The 20327-nt window shown below is 39.4% G+C and overlaps 1 protein-coding gene across 1 annotated transcript in view; it reads right to left on the bottom strand.

The window, feature by feature from the left end:
* Positions 1–19874: 19874 nt before the first annotated feature.
* Positions 19875–20327, bottom strand: part of LRRC9 (leucine rich repeat containing 9) — a 40431-nt gene continuing 39978 nt past the window's right edge. The window contains 1 exon segment of the mRNA XM_075152423.1: positions 19875–20050. Within this exon segment, the coding sequence (XP_075008524.1) occupies positions 19875–20050 (176 nt within the window).

The raw sequence follows: 20327 nt of genomic DNA, 5'->3' as shown, positions 1-20327 counted from the left end.
ACTGTCTCGTGGTGCCCTCTCGAGGTAGGAGAGCAGCCCGTTTTGTTCGCTATTTTACGGCAGCTGGAACACAAACTGGAAACACAGACCCTGGTGAAGCAGCTGAGAAATTGCTGTTTGCTTTGAAAAACAAATTAGATTTGCTATAACTCCATGCAAAGTCAGTGTTTTTTTGGATTCCTGTTTAAAAAAAGCACGCCAATCTCTTTGCCTCCAGCTTTTCCATGAGATCAAGCACTAGGAAGGACACAAAAAGCATGGGGGATGCTTCGCTGCAGTGCCCTGGGGCCACGAAGGTGCATTTCCCTGGAGTCCGAGCCAGCGGATCAGGGCAAGGTTAAAGGCCGGCTGTTTCCACGCAGGAAGGGAATGCATTTCCCACAACATGCGCTTGTGCCCTTGAAGTTTAGCACAAAATGCATCAGGAAATGCTGACATGTTTGGATACTAAAGTGGATTAGGAAACCTCAGGAAGGCCAAGCTTTGGGCTCAAGTCAAACAGAGGGTATTGTGCTTGTGGGGAAGGTCTGGGAGTGAGGTGCCTGTGCCACCTGGTTGGGGGGAAGCCGAACACCTTGGATGTGATCACCACCTTACCCTGAAGGACTGCAAGCTGTAGGTTTCTCTTTAAAAGTGACTGTTAGATGCTTGGTCTGAAATCTCTTGCTAGGTGACAGCAGATTGTCCTTCCAAAAATGCCTCATCTTAAATCCGACAGGGAGCAAGGACTGGCAATATGATGGGTCCTCGAGGCAGTGAATGAATCACTGTTATTTTGGAGTGGGATAGGGTTGATGCTGAGTCTTTGGGCAAGGACAGCCTGTTTGAGAGATGAACATGCTGATTCCTTAGTAGTCTCCCTTACAGCTGAGTAGGATATATTTGACCTCACTGTGCGGCCTCTGCTGTTACCATTTCACAGGATCCTACTGAGTCACTCCAGGCTGTTTCTATCCGATCCCGTTCAATGCTGGTTTCAGGAGATTAGACACAGGAGGCAATTGCTGGCTGTATTTTGTTAAAGCCTGAGTCCTTTCAGACCTCCTGCCCCTTCCAGGTACCCTAACAGCAGCAGTGACAAGGAAGTCTGCAATGTCCATTTGGCCAAAAACTCTGTTTCTTTGTTTCCAATGTACCCTTCAGGCTAGATGAGCACAGAGTGCTTGATCTGGACTTAATTTCAGACCTGGGAGCAAGCAGAAGCTGTGGCACCCCGTGGAGGTTATTTCACGCAGGACCTGTGCACCCACGAGGCCCACCAACGTGGTGGGGTGATGAATGCAGCTCTACTTGGTTGTCTTAGCAAGCAGTGTGACACCTTTTTTCCTCCTGATAGCAGGACAGCTATGATTTTCTGAGGCACCTGAACCAGCAGGCACCTGGGGAGCAAGATTTTCTCAATGAAGGGTTTTTTTCTCTGGTTTTCCTCTGCTGCTGAACTACAGCCCCTCCTCCAGCCCGTCTTTTATGTGCAGCTCAGTTTTGGAGTTCGGAAGGCTTTTCATGTGTTGATTTTGTGCCCATATTGGATACATTTTAAAAATACTTTTTTTTTTTAAACGTCTTTGCTTCTCATAGATAACTTTTGATGGGGACAGTTGGAAATAAATGTAAACAAATGCTGAACAACATGCTGAATCTGAAGGCATAAATCCCCTCCGCAGAGCTGTAAATTGAAGACTCAAAGCTCCTGTTGTGTTGAAAAGAGGGACTCTTGGGCCCAACAAGGGGTAAGATGTTAATAAAAGCTTTGTTCACTGTTACAATAGGGAACAGCTAAGTGTGGTTTGGGGTTTCTGCCAAGTTAACCCTGACTTATTCCCATTGTCACAAGTACTGCTAAGAAACCCCTTAACATGTTATTAAAGATAAAGAACGAAAAACAGTTAATACTTTCCATTTTGAATGCTGTATTTAAGGCAAAAGCTTCCATTTTAAAAACATCCTTTATTCCCTTTCCCTATTGCTAGACTAGGGGCTTTAAAGAAAATTCCCATTTTATGTGGCATTAATTTTCTTTTTGTGGGGAAAAAAACGAAGTGAGCTTAAATGGTCTGAAACTGGCACTGTCTTTAATATTACTGGAGTCTTATTTTCTCTGAGATGAAAGTGCAGGTGTTCTGAGTCCCCCCGACCACAGGCTAACCTGGCTTATTTGATTGTTTCCTTCCCTGTAGTCTGTTGGGCTCTGCCCATCCGTGGTCTCTCGCCCTGTTGTTGTTAGCTCCTCGGGGCAGGAACCACGTGCAGCACATTCAGATCCATGACCGGACAGATTGCTATGATAATGTGAATAATAACAACAAAAAGCCATGGAAAAATAAGATAACATTCAATCAGCATTTCAACTTTTTATTTCTTCATTGAAGAAAGGCAAATGAGAGACAGCTGCTGTCTACAGTCCTGCCTTTCATTTGCAACTGTGCTGTTAGGGAATCAGAGACTACTCAGTATACATGGTCTTGGAAACCCTTTGAATGAGTATGAGGTTGTAGGAGATGTTGTATTACGTGCATCTCCACGAGACACTGATAGTGGTATGATGGCAGGTAGTGTTATCTTGCAACTAGGAAAGAAAGGAAGGAGAGAGGTGGCAGGTGTACCTGGGTACTCTGTTCAGGTCAGGATGTCTTCAGCATCGGGGCCACAAAGGTCCAGTGGTGTCATGTTTAAAAGCAGGCTGGCAGAATACGCTGGGGTGATAGTCACATTCCTTCCAGCCCTTATACCCGCCTCTGCGCTCCTCTGTGCCACCCACTCATCTAAGGAAAGGTGGCATCTTTATTCTGGTAGAATTAACTAATCAAAATACGCTGTTGGTGATTTCAATTATAAATGTTTCCTCCCATTCTTAAAATGTTTCCACTTGTTTTCTTGGCAGAGGATCTCTCCCGAGAGTTCCTTTCACATAGATATGCATAGAATGAATAGTTTATCTCCAGCTCCTGCTGACTTTCATGAATAATTTGATGTAAAAAGCTAAGTTGGACTTCTGCTGTGTCGGATAACTTGGGAGTATCAGCTTCTAATATTCCAGCCATTCTAGTTTTAGAGGCCAAAGTGGCCTCTCTGGCTTCCGCTCACCTGCAATCTTTCTTGGAAATTTCCAATACCTTACCTTTCCCTCCTTTAGCTACCTGGCTGCTTCTGGCTCCCCCAAAAATGGGAGAGTCTCTGGGGCTTCCAGCTGGCAGAACTTCTCTTCTGAATGAAAACTGTTTATTTAAACAAAGAAGATTTGGTGGGACATATGACCGTGCTTTTTACTGTTTCTTGTTCACCTCCCCAGGTATATGCCAGAAAATTCTGTGGTCACTCCTGAAGGTGAGCAGCTTCTTTTACAACTCATTGAAGGCAAACAGAATTGCTTATCTGAGTAATGTCACGCATGTGCCTAAATGATTGCCAGAGACTGAAAGGAGCTGGGAGTAGAAATAATAGCACTGCTTCATCTCTCACAGAGCAGCGCCAACAAAATAATGAAGCCATGTGAATAAAGAACCAACATAATAATCAAGCTCTAACCATTTTTGGAAAATTAGCACTTCTTCCATAACAGTAACGGCTGCTGGGAAAATGGTACAAAATATTAACTGTCAGGTTAAGCACACCTTAATCAACATGTGCCGAGTCCCACTGATGTGTCCTCAAACCTGTTACTTAAGTACTTGTTAAGGCCAATTAAATAAACAAAATTTTAAAGCCTAATAGCATAAACCACATAAATAACATAAAAGAGCCATAATGGTTGAATGGGTGGGTGTTTAGCCCTTCTTGATTTAAAACAGTGAAGTGAAAAATGTTGGAGCCCTTGAAGGTGATTTCGAAGACGAGGAAGTGACTGTGCTACACAAACAGCAATCAGAGACAATTAAGAGAACTGGGACAAGTGCCTCATTCTCTCCGCAGACTGCATGGGAAATTGCGCTTTACATTTCAGTCTCGTTGCATTTCAAATAAGACCCCCAACTATGTCATTTTTCAAGTCCAACTCAAATCAAAAGATATTGCTTAAAATCTTCCTATTACTCCAGAAGTGAAAGGAATGATTGTCTATGCTGATGAGCCTGGGAGATTGTCTTGGAAAGAATTTGAGAGTTTTGTCTCCCAGTCCCATTATAATGTTATTACTGCCCCTGAAGAAGACTGACGGAGCCTGAATACCGGTGTAAGTACGGGGGTAGTTTAGGATGGCTCTCTGCCACTGCAGTTTTCATGTTGTTTCTCAGCACAGTAGAGAAACTGTGCGCTATGCTGGGCATGTGTTTTCTCTTAAAGCTTAATCTGATGAAGAATCTTAGCGAGACTGTATAATAACAAAAGAGCAGAAAATACAAGGAAGCTAAAAAAACCCCATTAAAAGTGGAAAGAATGAAAATAGGGAAATTTGGAAATAATTATCCATGTCTAATTATAACCCTATCCCTATGCAGAATGCACAGCCCATGAGTGATACTTTTTCAAGAACTTTCTGGCAAGCCTGGAAAGGTTTCAGTACATAATTCAGAAATTTCCTGACGTGCTGAAGTGGCCTCACTTTTGTAGCCTCCTTGGCAAAGACAGGAGTACACTGAGCTTTTAGAGCTCTTGTAGCTGTTTTGGTTTGTCATAATATGCTATGGTGCCTAGAAATGAGCACCTTCGTTTTTAAATGGGCTTAAATACCGATTTAAGTGACTAAGTTTCCCCTGGTGCAAATTCTTGTCTGCATGTCATTTGTGTAATACAATAACTTTTGCTGGTGTTTATCCTCACAGTTATGAATAAATAGTAATTGGGAAATAAGATGAACATACTGAATTAAGTTACTTACTAGAACATCAGTGCTTTTTAATGTGACGCATATGCAAGACAGACTGTTTACTTAAAAAAACCCCAAAACCAAAACATAGGGGCTGGAGGAGGGTTTGAGAGCAGGGACGTGTGCTAGAGGCAGTGCCCGGCTGTGCTGTCCCGGGAGCAGTGCTCACTAAATCCACGTGTCCGTTTGCACCTTGCTGCAGCCTGAACCCGCAGGACGCCCAGTCCCGAGTGCCGCTTGCTTCCCCCGGCCCCCGTGGAGCCGGTCTGCCTTCAGCTCCGGCTGCCTGCCGGGGCAGCCAGCGGTGGCCCAGCCACGTTGGTGGGCAGAGGGATGCGGGGGGGACTCTGCGCGTGGGCTGACTGCCCGTGCGGTGCCCAGTAAACCTTCCTTTTACCGGCCCTGGCTTCTCTGCTCATTGTCATGAGCTGTAAGGCGGAGGGCTGTGTGGTGTACCTAGAAGTGATGCGAGCTTTGCCTTACAGCAGTTTTCCCAAGGAAGTATCAATGTCAGTCTCACCTTACTGTTTTCTTTGCATAAGGCACTTTTTTATTTTAAAGATTTTTTTAAAATGAAAAAGGCTTTAAATGTAAATGTTTAATTAAAATGCTAATTAATACAAAGTTAATATAAGATCTCTCCACTCAGATACAATCAACTGTGCATAAACCAGGTGGTCTTGGAAAACAAGAACCTAAATCAATTATTTCCAGATTAAAGATTTAAACTTTTACTTTTCACTATATAATAATTGACTGAGAGATAAATTACGGTTACAGTGATAACCTGGTACTTGCTCTCCTCTATCTAGTACATAAGCTACCTAGATCTCTGACAAAAACCAAAAGCAACACCTTGTTGATTTGTGATGCCCACTGAAATTAAGAGGAGTTTGTAAAGGAAACAGGCTGCTTCTGAGCCAGGGATTGTAGAAGAATTTATAGAATTTACAAATTGTGATGACCCCAACAAGAAGCCTTTTCCCAGTGTGGTGTCAGAAAGCAAGTCCAGCTAGATCATTCACATATGAAACTACACAAAAGAAAGCAAAATACTGAAAAATCATATTCGCTGCTCTCAGAACCTTATCCCGGTACCCAGAGTCGCGATGGATAATGTCTCTAGCAGAAATCTCATTCATTTCAGTGGGACTTCTTGGAGACAGTACTACTCAACTAATGATTGCAAAGTTGGGTCCTAACCTGCTTGTTTTAAAACAGCTTTAGCAAAAATATATTTAGGGGCAAATTCTTGTCACAATAAGACCAATGGGAATTTTGTGACTTAGTTTCTATATTAGATGACAATTAACTTTTCTTACATTTTCACGTACCTCAAATATGTAACTACTAACTGGAAGGAAACATTTATGTACATAAAAATTATGTATATAAAAATGCAGTCTTTATTATGTTATATTCACTAGTGACTCTATGGCTCTGCATTAATATTTCTCTCTTGTTTTCTGAAACAGAGCTGAAAGGCCAACGGGAGCGAAATACCAACCTGAGATAGCAGTCTAGCAAGAAAAGCAATGCTGTCACTGCAGAGGGACTTCTGGCAGAAGAAGTGACACTTGCAGTTACTGAGACTGTCAGTCCAAATTCATGTTGCTCTGGTACCCCAGATAAAGATCAGGCCAACTTAATTGCTGGCGACATGCCAGGCAGACAGATGGACAGGTTGGTGAGCAGCACAGAGACTGTGCAGGAGCATCAAGTGTGGATTCTGAAGGCAGCGTTCCCAGCTGGGAGACGGCAAACAGCTGGCCAGCCTGAATTTTTTAAAAACAATTTCTGTTTTAGGTAATGCTGCAGTTTGTTTGGTTCCAGATGACGTAACACACTGAACAAACCCGGGGGGGTAGCGGTATTGTTATTTACTGTTGGTAAAGTTGGCTTGAGCTGCACAAAAAGAAGGAAGTGAAGAAGGGGCATTCCCTCTGAGCCTTGGAGAGAGCAAGGATGAGGAATGGTAATGGGATTTCCCTGTGCTTTTCTGTGGCAAGGCAAAACAGATCCCACACGCTGCTGAGCGGAGCAGCAGAGTGCCAAAGCTTCTCATTAGAGATGGGGAGGAGAAATCTCACCTTGGATTCAGAAGCTGGAACTCATCATAAACTCACACTTCGGCCTTCCTCTCCAAAGAGGATCAGAGTCAGAGTAGGGGCACTGTGGGACAACGCCTTTCCTGGGACAAGGGGAGCATTTACCAGACAGGGTAAACTTGGACTCTTGACTTATTATAAGCTCGAAAACTGAAAGCCAAAGGTGAAGACCTGATGCCAATGCATTTTGTTTCTGACGGAAATAGTTTAAAAGAGATTATCTGAATGTAAATATTTAGCTTTAAGCAGTTTCTTTCCTGGCACACCAAACTTTAGACAGCTAAATTAAATTAGTCAACCCCAAGTAAAAATGCGGCTACTATATAGGAATTTGAATGATTGGTGCTCACGTGCATCAGCATCCCTTTGACTTACAATTTTTCACCCCTTCTGTTTGCAAAATGGACAGGGTCTTCCCAGGCAGATACTCTATCCAGACTGTACTGTATTCTGTCTTCTAATAATCAGTCCAAACTGCATTTCAAACACCACTTCTACTCCATTTTCTGTAATTCATTCATTATTTCTTTCAAAATCCTGGGTTGCCCCATGTATTTTGCCAGTGTTGATGCACATTGGGCAGTCAGGTCTAGAATCATCCCAGGTTACTCTTGTTTGTGTTCCTTTTGTTATGAACTCAACTTATATTTAACCTGGGAATAACAGTCATAAAAGGTCCACACAAGTTAAAAAAAAAAAAGAATGCATCCAGTGCAGTCAATATCATGTCCAGTCACAAATTGGGTTAGAAAGAGACAGGATGAGTGAATGATAAAGGGCACAAGCACCTCATTTTTGGAAGGGGTTTAGACTTGCTAAATCAGGAAACTATTACCAACTACAAGCACTGATTTATTGCTGGGTTCATCTCTTTGGGTGCACTAAAGGGATAACAGAAAGCAGACACCCTTGTTGGTCTTTGCAGAAGAAAGGACTATATTTACTTATCTGAAACCTCTGTTCTCACGCAGGCATGTGATCAGATTAATGTTGTGGGATCTGAGTGGGGCAGTGCATGTGGCGATTACAAAACAAGACACCAGGAGTGTATTTTGATGGTGAAGAAAAAATTTAAAGCAGCACCTTTAATGAATACTAGCATATTACATTTTTTTTTTAAGTTCATGGAAGAAGAAACACCTTTCCATTAATGCACTTGCCTAAGACCTTTGTTCTTCTAGCAGAGACAATCAGTTCCTGTTAATTTTGCAGTGAGATGGGCATGCAGCTGCACTTTTTGGGCTTCTACAGATTATGCTTACAAGCTTAATAACAATTATATGCCTACGGTACATTAAATAAAAGAAATACAATGAAGGAACATAAAGGGTATGAGGCCATCAGCAAAATAATTGAGTTTATACTTTAGAGTGAAATCCTAAACTGAGGACTTCAACAGTACCTCTAAACCAGCTGACCCACGAACACTTCTAGTGCCGACTCAGGAGAAGACTCCGGGACATTCCTCCATCTTCCATGGCCTCTATAGTTCCCACATAAAGGTAACATGCACAAAGGCTAAATGGTGGTTGTGTTGTATTCAGGAGGGCTTTGATTTGGATCATCAGAGGCCCAAGACCAAGGCAGTCAGTGTAGACATTATCTAACTGTTGGCCCTATCTTGGCTTGCAAAGATCAAGCGCAGAACATTGTGCACCACCAGCAGAGAGAAAGAGAACATTACCGTGACCCCAGCTCCAAGTCAGTGATGTTACAAAGGGGTGAATCGGGATTTAAGTCTGCCTCGGCTTTTTTAAGGTCACTGATTCTCTCTAAAGAAACAAACCATCACATGCTTGTGTGCGCACACACATACACACGCACACACACATACTATAATTAAAAGAATTAACACAAGACTTAGGTTGTGTTGCAACAAGATTCTTGTTAAGTGGAAATTTGCCATATGCTGTCCAACACCAGAGACAAAGAAGAGCCGTTCTACTAATTTAAACCTCAGTTTTGCTGTAGGATTGGAGTGTACATTGCTGTCAATTGGCTTGTTTAGTTTAGGGTATTAATGTTTGTTTTGGGGACTTATACCAAGGTTACTTAGAAGAAGTTTTTGGAAACTCTTTTTCTCTCAGGCTGCTGAGCTTTTATTTTGAGGAGAAAGTAATGCAAATAATAAAATGCAGAGGTGCCAGTGGGCTTAGTGTAAAGAAGACTTGGAGGTTTATGTGTCTTCCTTTTTTTTTTTTTTTTTTTTAAACAGTCCAATTATGTACCACATAGCAGCAACTGGGCTAACAACAGCCATATGATGGAATAGCTTGTAATCCGGTTGTGGGTCTAGCTCCATGAGACAGACTCCAAGTAGATGAGTTTTAAATCTCCTTAGAATTAAGAAGGGTTGGGCAACCAAATTAATTGTTTTGGAAAAATCCTGCTCTATGGATCATGAAGAGGATAAAAAGGGAAAAAACATGTCATCTGTAGTGGTTAGTCAGATGTTCTTTCGGAGTTACAACGATTTCCTCTCTAATTCCTCTTCTTGTTGACATTCCCGTTAAAAGAATAATGAGTACTATGTTCGTTGCCTTAGTGCTACTCATCCCTGTGTACATTACGAAATCTTTGCATTAAGCTACCCAAATGGATTGAATCATATTGTAAAGCAGACATTAAAAACAATTGCACTCAACTGTAAGCATACCTAAAAGCGAAGTATAAACTGATACGCTACGATACGAGTAACAATAATCGCTGGTACCCTGTACAATAGTTTGTTTCAAAGAGGTGGTGGGGCCCAGACAACCGAGAGCATGCATCGGTCTGGTTTAGGAGGACTGAATTATTTTAGTCTTTGGATTTTTACGTAGTTACCCTTTTACCAGTGAGGCTGTGATTCTTTGGAAAAATATGTTATATGTATTATTAATGCCATGTTTAAATAATGGGAGACAATTAAACAATCACTGGGTAATAGTTTCCCAGGTGTAATTCTATTTTATGTATTTTGTAGATATATAATGTATTCTCACAGAGGCTACATTACTTAATTACCCAATGCTTTTAAAGTATTTTGGTAAAAATAGGTGTGCAAAAAAAGATATTATTTCACAGGTGGCATAAAAGCAGCTTCATTAAGGAGGCTGGTACTAATAGTCCTTTAATACAGAAAGCCGGGAGATGGTTCTTCACATGGAACATTAAACAGTGAAATATGCCAATTTTGACTTGATTTCTATGCTGCTAAACTACCCCACATTCATTTGCTTCAGCTTTAAGCCCTTCCATTCTAGTATTCTCTAGCCCCAGTTACAGAATTGCAGCTTGCTTTTCACCTATCTTCTAACAGTTTAACATAGATGTCTGGGTCCAGTCCATTGTTCCAATTGTATATAGTTTAAAAAGCTCTGCAGTATTTTACTCTTTCCATTATATCTTGGCTTCCCTGAGCGCTCTGCTCGCTGCATTTTGCTTGTACTGGCTCTGTTTTCTAAACCCATTTATGGCTTTTTTTCTGTACACACTTGTTCATCGGGGAGCTTAAATTGACTTCTCTCCATTCTGTTTCCTTAACTAAAAACGCACCATTAAGGTTGATTGAAGTCTTTGAAAACACTTCATAAAAAATGAAAGGCCATAAGAAATTAGGCTACCAGTGTTTGCAAATACCTGTTTTCAGCCAAATTGATGGGAAGGAATAAGAACTGAAATTTAAAAATGCTACTGATATATAATTTTTTGCTACTTATTTTTATGAGACTAGAAAAAGCATGTGTAAAACATTTTGAGGAATAAAATATTGAAACATTAACAAAATATGCCATGCAGTAGCTTTTTGTTGCAGAAAGCCTTTTCCCCAAAAAACATCAGGCATAGTTCTAAAGACAGAAAATGGCAGAATGAACAGAAGTATCTGGATCAGTTATTTTCATGATTTTTAAAATATTTTTTATTCCAAAATATTTCTCTTCAGAGAATACTGAAAACTATTTCTTTCTAAGAGTAACATTTGAACTATGGAATAACATATTTATCAGGAATAGGAGGAGTTCTTAAGAAATTGCTTTACAAATGGGAGAAAAAGAAAGGTTTAATCAATGAAACTTTGAGTCTCCTTTCAGCACAAAAACATCTGTGCAGTGGTTGGGGATATTACGTATGTTTTACATTATGTACATGTACACTTAATAAACAAAGCAGCCTCATTTCACAAATCACCCAGCAGGAATAAGGAAAGTCATTCTGAACAGCATGCTGAATTGTCAGGGAAACTTTTATGGACATATGGAAATGCATCTACTTTAAAAAGAGAAATATCAAGAGGGATTTGCACAAAGTTAAAAGCAAAGCAAGTGCTTTAGAATCAAAAGTGATTACATTGAAAATGGCAGCTTGCTTGTCAGAGCAGCTGAGACGGCTCCATCACCAAACAAAATACTAATCGTTCCAGCTGTTTCCAGGCTCTCCTAATACTGCTGCTTATCATTAAAAAATATATATACTTTAGAAATGTGGAAAGCTCTAAAAGAAAAATGATTTGATTTTAGTTTATTTTTAGCTAATTTTTCAGACAACTGCCAAACATATTTTATTTACAGGATATATTACTTCTATGGCTTTTTCGCTTTTCAGAAATACAGGTATTCATTCTGACAGTCATCCCACTAAGCTGAGACATCTAAAATGCAGACGACTTTCAGTATAAAACTTCTGTTATGGAACAGTAGCAAAAAATCTGCATACTGTGAGTTTTACAGTTTTAATAGACTTTCCAACAAAAAAAATGTTAATATGGGAAAAAACCAACCACCTAGCCCCAAGATCAAACTCAGGTTTGAATTCAAGATCAAACAAACTTGTAAATGAAAGCTGTTCCCAGACTTTACCTTTAATATTATAATCCATTTAAGATTTTTGTTCCTTTTTATTTTATAAAAGCAATGGAACAAACCCGCCAGACCTCAAATGTGGTAGTAGTCGATGGTGTACGTGAACACAATTTGTAGCATACTGTATCACTTCCTTTAAGAATTCTCCCGTTAATGGAGGAAAAAAGCAGCGAGATCAACAAGAAAAGTAGCTAAGTACAAGGAGGTCATGCAGCAGCGATGAGTTCTGTAGCAGAGGTACAAGGAAACCCTGTCACTTTCCATCCCATTAAACAAGCTATGAGCTATGTGTTGGACTCGCTGGGATTACTAGCAAACCCATACCAAGCTGTGTGCTAGCTCTTGCTCACATCCTCTATCAATTATTCAGTTCCTTTTATGCAAATAACATTTCATAGAAGCAATGGAGATCTGTAATGGGAAGAAGAGTAACATCCATTTAGAAGAATTAAATGGTAGATGAAAAGTGTGACACTTTGCAGGCAAAAGCTACTGAAATGGTGCAGTACCAGTACTTTTTAGATGTCTGCATGTCTAGATGGGGAGATTCCAAGTTTTGTTTGCTTTTTTTGGACGATCAACTTTATACAAAATTAAATAAGAAGGCAATAGACAAAGACTCCTGCATTCACAGTTCGGCCCAGGGGACAGCTGCAGAAGCGAGGCCTCTGTAGCAGATCTGTCTGTGTTCTCCAGGCTCCAAGCTTTCATTTTGTAATTTACAGAGAACGTATGCAGCAAGCCTGGATGCAAATGGTGTTCGTACTAATGAGAGGCTTCACTGTTCTTTAGAGTCAGGAGTCAGAAAACAGCCACTCCTGCATCCTTTTATCAGGCAAAACATCCCATCGATTTCAATGCATATATGGGACCAAAACACTTTCTGCTGTAGCACTGCAGCAGAAGTGCAGTGCTGGGCCAAATTCGGTAGTGGTGTATGCAGAGGCAATTCCATTCCCATCAGTGGAAGTAAGCCTGATGAGTGAGATCCAACAAAGATGCTCCAAGAAGGCTTGCTTTCTTCTGAGATTCTTCCCACAGAACAGATTGATACGTAAATGCAGACAATCCTGGGTGCATCCAGCCAAAGAACTGATCATGTCTCTGCTGCGAGCCTTTAAATCCTTGTCTGGGATTTTACTTGAAGGTTTATCCCTTTACTTGTCAGTAAACTAATTATAGTCTTCCTGCTGAACTGTCTGTGGGCTGTTTGACCGCTTATGTCCGGGTCTGCACTGGCAAGTTTGGGAGTGGCGATACCCCACTAACGCCTCTCCACTGCAAAGGCTGTGGTGGAGCTGCTTGTCATGGATGTAAACAGGTCAGTGGGGGTGAGAAGACTTCCATCATCCTGTGCGCTCCAACATCAATTAGAGAATCTCATAATAACCCTGAATTTTATACCAGAAACCCAGTGTTTAATAAGGTAGAAACACAGAAATAGGACCACAGCCTCAAGGCTTCTTGTCCTGCTGCAACCCCTTTGCCACACTTTGCTAGTGCTACTCTTTGTGTGCAAGGAGTGTGAATCAAAAGCAAACAAAATGTTATTAAATCTTCCAACTTAATTTTGGGAGACAACATCTAAGAAGCTTCTCACAGCTTGAATCTGTATTTCCTGGAACTCACATAGGTGCTCCAGTGTTGTAACTATGTCTTCTAGACACAAAGACATCTCTTCTAAAAGCTTTGTAATGTGAGTGCCCTGTATATTTATGGTGCTTCTGCATTTAACCATCTTTAATTATACTGTTATTCGCAAAGGAAATTTTTTGCTAAACCAGGAGCAACTGAAAGTGTTTTAAATGGAGTGCAGTTAACCCCCCAAAACAGAACAAATATGCTTCTATTATAAAATTCTCCACTTAAAGCCCTGGCAATAGGCAAAGGTGGAATTTAAAATCCCTGAAAGAGATGGAAATTTGAAAGAATATTATGCACAAGCATAGATAAGTTCAGAGAATTCAAAAGAAGCAAAGCTATAGGAGGTACACATGTATTTCTAATTTCACGTTCATCACGTGCTTTTAGAGCCTAGAGAAATGAAAGCTATTCAACTGTAACAGACTGGCAGAGCAATGCTCTCCATCTCAGATGGAGGTAGCATGTCACAGAAGCTCCAAGTTCTTTAGGAAACTTTGGCTGCTTTAAGGCACAGGATATTTCTACTCAGGATTATACAAGGGGCTTTCTGTAGGGTTCGAAAATACACAGAGAGGACAAGAGCAAAAAGCTGCACTGAGCAGTCTCTGCAGAGAGCTATCTGAGCTCACTCTCATCCCTTTCCTCTCACCCTTATCCCTAGTTAATGCCAATTGTTAAATCTTGCCTTAAATTTCAGTTGTTACCCGTGGAGGGCTGGGCCTGACCTTGCACAGAGATCAATAACACAAGGCCATGAGCACCACATGCTGCGTGAGCAGTCCTACTCTCCTTTTTCCTCCACATAGTACTTTTACAACCAGTTCACTCATAAGCGGCTATCCTCTGTTTTGTGTTGTTCCTCCGCCTCCATCAGCTACACATGTGCTTCTCTCTCCTTTGGGCTCACCTTAGAGGTACAAACTGTTTTCCCTGACACTACTGTGTCCTTGTTCAGGTCCCTCTAGCTCTCCTGCAATGAACAAACCTGACTGCTAGCAGGTGACAGCCAGGCAGTGACCTCTAGATGCAATGTGATCCAAGTTGTCTGTACAAAAATCAAGCCAGTCACACGCAGACCCGTTTCCCAAGAAGTCAGGGCTCCAAATTAATGAGAAAGCAAAACGAATCTGACCCGAAGGCTGTGCTGCTCTCACAGACCTGCGCTGAGCTCTGCAACACTGCAAGTGGTCTTTCCTTGCCTTAAAATTTTAAGAATGGGATTTAAATATTTGATTTATTCTAGTGCAAATTTGCCATAACCTGGCTGAAGTGAGGGGGGAGTCTCTGTTACCCTGTGTTCTTAGCACGTCTTAGCAGCCCTGATGTAGAAAATCAGCAGTACAGCAAAGACACCTCGTGGCTGTCCTGCAAAGCGCACGCGAGACAAAGACGACTTACCAGCCAGAACGGGGATCTGACCACAACGTGAGTGTCTGTGGTCTGGTAACAATCTTCATACTTACTGCCTGCCGCCGACTTGTAAGTATAATTAATATTAACCCCTCTTTCAAATCACCTAGGAGAAACAAACAAACAAAAAGTATGAGTACAATAATCTCTTAATTATAAACACTAAATCATATAATTCATAGAAATTTGATGATGGCTTCCAAATTAAGCATAGAAACTCAAATTATTAAATTACAAAACCACAATAACTCTAGTAGTAATTTAATTTGACTTGATACGTGAAGTGAATGCTATGAAAAATTTATCAAGTCTGAAGTAAGCTCTCATATTAGAGATAGTACTCTAATGTCAGAGTAACATGGTAAGTTATCAACATTTACTTTTAAAATACTTACAAGTTTATTAGAAATCAGCAGATGTTTATAGTTTTGTATGCCAGTATATTTTTTTAAACCCTATATAATCCTATACACTATACTCCAAGTCCTATATTTTAAAAAATATAATATGAAAAATGAAATGTTTTTTTTTTAAAAAAGATGGAATAATAAAGTCCATAATTACATTCAGATGTTGTTTCATTGCTATTCCTTGCGTCAGTTCACACACACATATATGTGAGAAAGGCTCTATAGATACAGTAAGCGCATCTATTATAGCAAAGTGACAATTTTTGTGATTATCTAAGTAAATTTACCAGCATAAAACCTTGATCTGAGATGTACTGATGTTTTTCTTCCTTCCTCAGCTTTATGTGAAAATTCATTATACTATAATCCATGATATTTTCCCAGTTTACTGAAAATGAAGAGTAATTAATTCAGATCATGAAGCTCTTGGAAAAAAGACCAACCCACTATGTAGTAAAGGTGGAGAGATCAGACTCTGCCCTCCATTTTTCCAGTGCAAATCTGAAGAAATCATATTGAATTCAGACTTCTTGTCAACTAAATTCTGAGATTTTATTGCTGATTTATATCAGAGTGAGTGAAAACAGAACAAGCCAAAGGGATCTCTTTGAGTCCCACAGGATCCAGATATTCTGCATGTGCGTAAATAGTTGCTTCACTGAATTAAAATATTTCATTACATAATTGATATTTCATATTCATTATACATTCACAATCACCGTATTAACATAAAAATACAAATGGCCAGATTCTCCCTTCAGTAACACCATTTAAGTCTGTGGAGCAATCCTCAGGAAAATTTTTTTCCCAGAATTTCTCTCGTTTTCACAGTTCTTTTGACTCTTGCAGTTGATTTAGTGTGGAGAGGCTAGAAACAATTCCAAGTCAAACCACAGAGACTTTGTTTTAAAAAATATCCATTAATTTAGAGAAGTAATAATCATAATAATACATATTTAATACATTAATAACATGATATTCTGTCCTATCATGCACTCCCATGACAACAGCTTTATTATGTACCCTTCATGGATGAAATTAGGACCTCGCTTAAGTAACTTGGAGATCTACCGCTAATACAGACAAGCCAGGATTTCACTATGTACATCCCTCTACAAGCATTTTTAGAACTTTTTTTGTTTTATGAAGAAGAGATTATTTACAAAGAAGATGAAATACTGAATTCTCTTAGGATCAGATTTGCAAACATACCTAGGTATTGCCTTGTTAGCCCTGCGAAGTCTAAATATCTTACTAGTTTTAATCATACTGAAGATCACCTATCATATTCCCCATACGAACAGGTGATTCACAAAAGACAAGCAGAGAAATATGCCATTAGTGATGCATAAAACTCCTATTGCATCTGTTAACCCCAATCAAACGTGTTGATTTCTCTGGATAAGGAGAAAGCTTTTAGCCCTGCTCCGGTTGTGATAATATGAAAACAGTACTGACCTCATACTAGGGAGCATGTGTCCCAGAAGGTGACCTGAAAGAACCCGTAAGATAATAACATATTATCTTATTATCACTCTCATCTACAAGCAGCTGATGGATGGAGTGACCACCTATTGTTTTGTGCCATCAAAGGATAAAGAGCCAACACTCTTAAAACACAGGTGTTTCCATTCGAGTCCAAATTATCTTTTTTTAATCATCTTTTTTTGGTAGAATTTGCCTTCTATTGAAATATAATTTATAACTATAGTATTTAAAACTGAACAAAATGAAACCTGGAAGATCTTAATATTCAGAAAGGCAAACAAATGTGATGTTCCGTTTTAAGCAGGGGACTGTAGTGGAGACTCCAGTGGTAAAGCGAAGTTGTTTTGCACATTAAACAGGGGTTCAGACTCCTTCTTTTGCACATTAAACAGCGCGTGCCTTTGTACATTAAGCAACATGTTATCAGCTCTATAGTAGAATGGGAAAATTTAAGCAAATCCATTTGTTACTTTTTGAAATAAAATGAGGTGAAAGCATATCTTTTAAGATCTTTACCTTTCTGTGGGGTTGTTTCTCTTCCTATCATAACAAAGGAAAAATACATGTGCTTTAAACTTCCAAGGGAAATATACGTTATACATAGACTGCACTTGAATAAAGTAGTTGGCAGTAAATTTAACTTACTAATAAAAGTCATACACAAGTGTTATGATTAACTAGGTTACACACAAACCTCGGACAAAAATTCAGTTAACTCCAAAGGGTAACTGTCTTAATATACGTCCACCAACCGCTCACCCTGTGGCCTCCACTGCTAATTTTCATGCAACAATTCCATGGGTTGCAGTGGCTCACTGGCAAAAATCGGTAAATGAATGTTAGCTGGTCTAGATGTCATAGTTGCATGGTACCTTGAATATCAGTGGAGCAAAGGATAGTGGGCTGACTTTGGGCATTGAAAAAGCATTGTTAAAAGACCTGAAGGAACCTTAAAACTTTAAAACTTTTTGAACTCAGAAGACTATGATTTTCCTCCCTACATGGATACACAGTCAAAGTTGAATTTACATTACCATACATTACCATACAAACTAACTCTTTGACTACAGATTAAGGGAGAGATGCATGGGTTCATAGTTTTGCACTCTTCTGGTGATGCAAAGCAACTATAAACTTAGCTTAAATGATTACTATAGTCTTCCTGCTTTGATGTATCACTAACTCTTCCCTGAAGTTCAAAAAATAAGTATTGATTAAAGACAGATACTCTAAATATAAATACTGAAAAGTATCGTATAACAGCATTCTTGTTTCATTTTTACTTTAGGGTTGTGTGCAGAATTTCTCATTATTAAAAAAATCCAATTAAAATAGAAATTAATAAGTAAACATCAGTAACTTAACTGTAAAATGCTAAGAGATGCTACAAATATCTTTTAAGTTAAGAAATTTAGAGAAGATAATACTTAAAAGAAATCTAACAACAATAAGGTAAGAATTATGCTGACACCTGAATAGCTTTAACTCTGCCTGAAGTAATGCCATGAGGGGAAAGGTTAAAGAAAGAGCTGTTTTGTCCTAAAACATCACTTCATCTAATCTGGGATGATGTCACTAGTGTTGCTTAATCAGAGGCAAAAATTTTTTTTTACTATTTGGGTGCCGTTGCTGTGTTCTTCTAATTTTAGTCTGTTGGATTTCATAAAAAGTAAGATTAAATTGGAACCACTCAGACACTATGCATAGTTTTGTAATGTTACAACAAGCTGAGAGAAATGGGAAAAGATCAAAGAACACATTTGGCAGGTGAGGAAACACAAACATAGCTACTGATAGAGGATGCTTGCTACAGCATCTCTTCTATGTTATTTAAAAATACATGGTCTCCATTTGTTGGTTTTTTTAATGTGTGAGGATCAATCTGTAGCATGGGGAAAAAGTCATATACATGCCGCTTTAAGCCAGAAAAAACCCACTTTTTAAATAAAAGAGAAGTGCCTGTAAAAGGATCTTGGACAGTATGCAGTTAAGGTAGAATCCCATCCTATGAAGAGGCCAGCTTAGATTGAGGCTATGGGGAATTTAGTTCTGTATAAATCAGTCATGCTGAGTAACGTCACTTCCTCTGACGACTGCTTTCTCATCTGTAACATCTGAGTCAGCATGGGACTATCTGGTTTAAATAAGGTTTATTTAAAGTGTTTCCTCTCTAGAGGTTTGGTGATATTAGTCACCAAAAATATACATTCCTTTGGAAACTACTCCTATCACCTCTGTGCATATCTAAATACCAGTTGAAGATGGTTGTGGAGAAACATCTTTGGGAACAAGCCCTTAATTAGCTCTCTCTTTTTCATTGGCAAATATGACCTACAGCTTTTAAACACATTCTTCTGGCAAGGAAAAACCATAGCCTATACCATTATAGGTATAATAATATATGAAATATACCTAGGAAAAATTCTTGTTTGGGAATAATCTTACACAAAAAGCAACTACGCATACTGATTCCACAGAGAATCACCTCACTGACTTACACAACTGATTTTGAGGAAATCTCTTTAGGTAGTAGATATTAGTAATCAAGATGGAAATGTAAAAGTCCTAGTGCCAGATCTGTTTGTTCACTTCCTTGTTGTGGAGAAACGTTTGATGCAATAAGAAATGTTGGTGTAACATTCAGTCACACACTGGCTTGTTCCAGCTGCTGGCAGTCAGTAATAGCAAGATAGTACTGTTTGTATCACAATTATTAGAAATATTTAACCACAGTAACTGCTTTACCCTTGCATTTCTGCTTCCATACTTAATATTTTAAATTACTAAACAAAACTAGACTTCATGCAACAGAAAACAAAAAAAAACCAACAAGCAAACAAACCAGAAAGTCTTGAGTTAGTGATAGAACAGGACTAAGCATGGATTTGAGAGATACCAGCTTATTTCTGTTAAACAGCTGGCTCCATTTTATCATATAGTCATTGTTCTAATCATAAAATTTTAAATTGTTGTATAGATGCTTTCTTAGATGCTTTGCAAGTTTTATCAGAGAAAGAGAGCAAACACCTTTTTGGTGGACCTGGAAATGGCGGTAAAGAAAATATTGCAGCATTTAGAGAAAGAAAAGTAATGTCTGAAGAGAAGTGCTTTGGTTGTAACCCCCCCTAAAAAAGGAAAGAAGAAGAAGCAGTATTTAGGGTTGGTAAGAGCTTCACTTGCCTGTGTTTTCTGTGTTGCTCTGATGCAGTTGGTCAGTTCAAGAAGTAGCACTGTGATGCACCAAACGGTTTAGAAGATTAGTTGCCGCTCCTTTGGCTTGCCCAAGAGCTCTTTCTGCAGGGGTGCTTTAAAGATTATTTGTTGTAATTCCTGGGTTCTTAGATTTATCTGTAATGCAAATGCACATGGATATTCTCCCTGCACAGCCTCACTCCAGCTGCCAATCGTCAAGTACTGCACTCATTCTTCTTTGCTTTTTCTTAATTTTCCTCACCAGAACATCATTTCCTTTCAGTTCCTAGCATAGTAAAAACTTTAATTTACAGACTGAAATTGGTTAATAAATTAAAAAAAAACCCACAACCCAAAGCTTTTGAAAGCACTGAAAGGCTAATTCTTCTTTCAATGACTCAGGTTGAATCTGAAGATCCATCCTAGGGTGAAG

This window comes from Calonectris borealis, chromosome 5, assembly GCF_964195595.1.
Source record: "Calonectris borealis chromosome 5, bCalBor7.hap1.2, whole genome shotgun sequence".
In the NCBI taxonomy this organism is placed as follows: Eukaryota; Metazoa; Chordata; class Aves; order Procellariiformes; family Procellariidae; genus Calonectris; species Calonectris borealis.
This window is presented reverse-complemented; position numbering and strand designations above follow the sequence as displayed.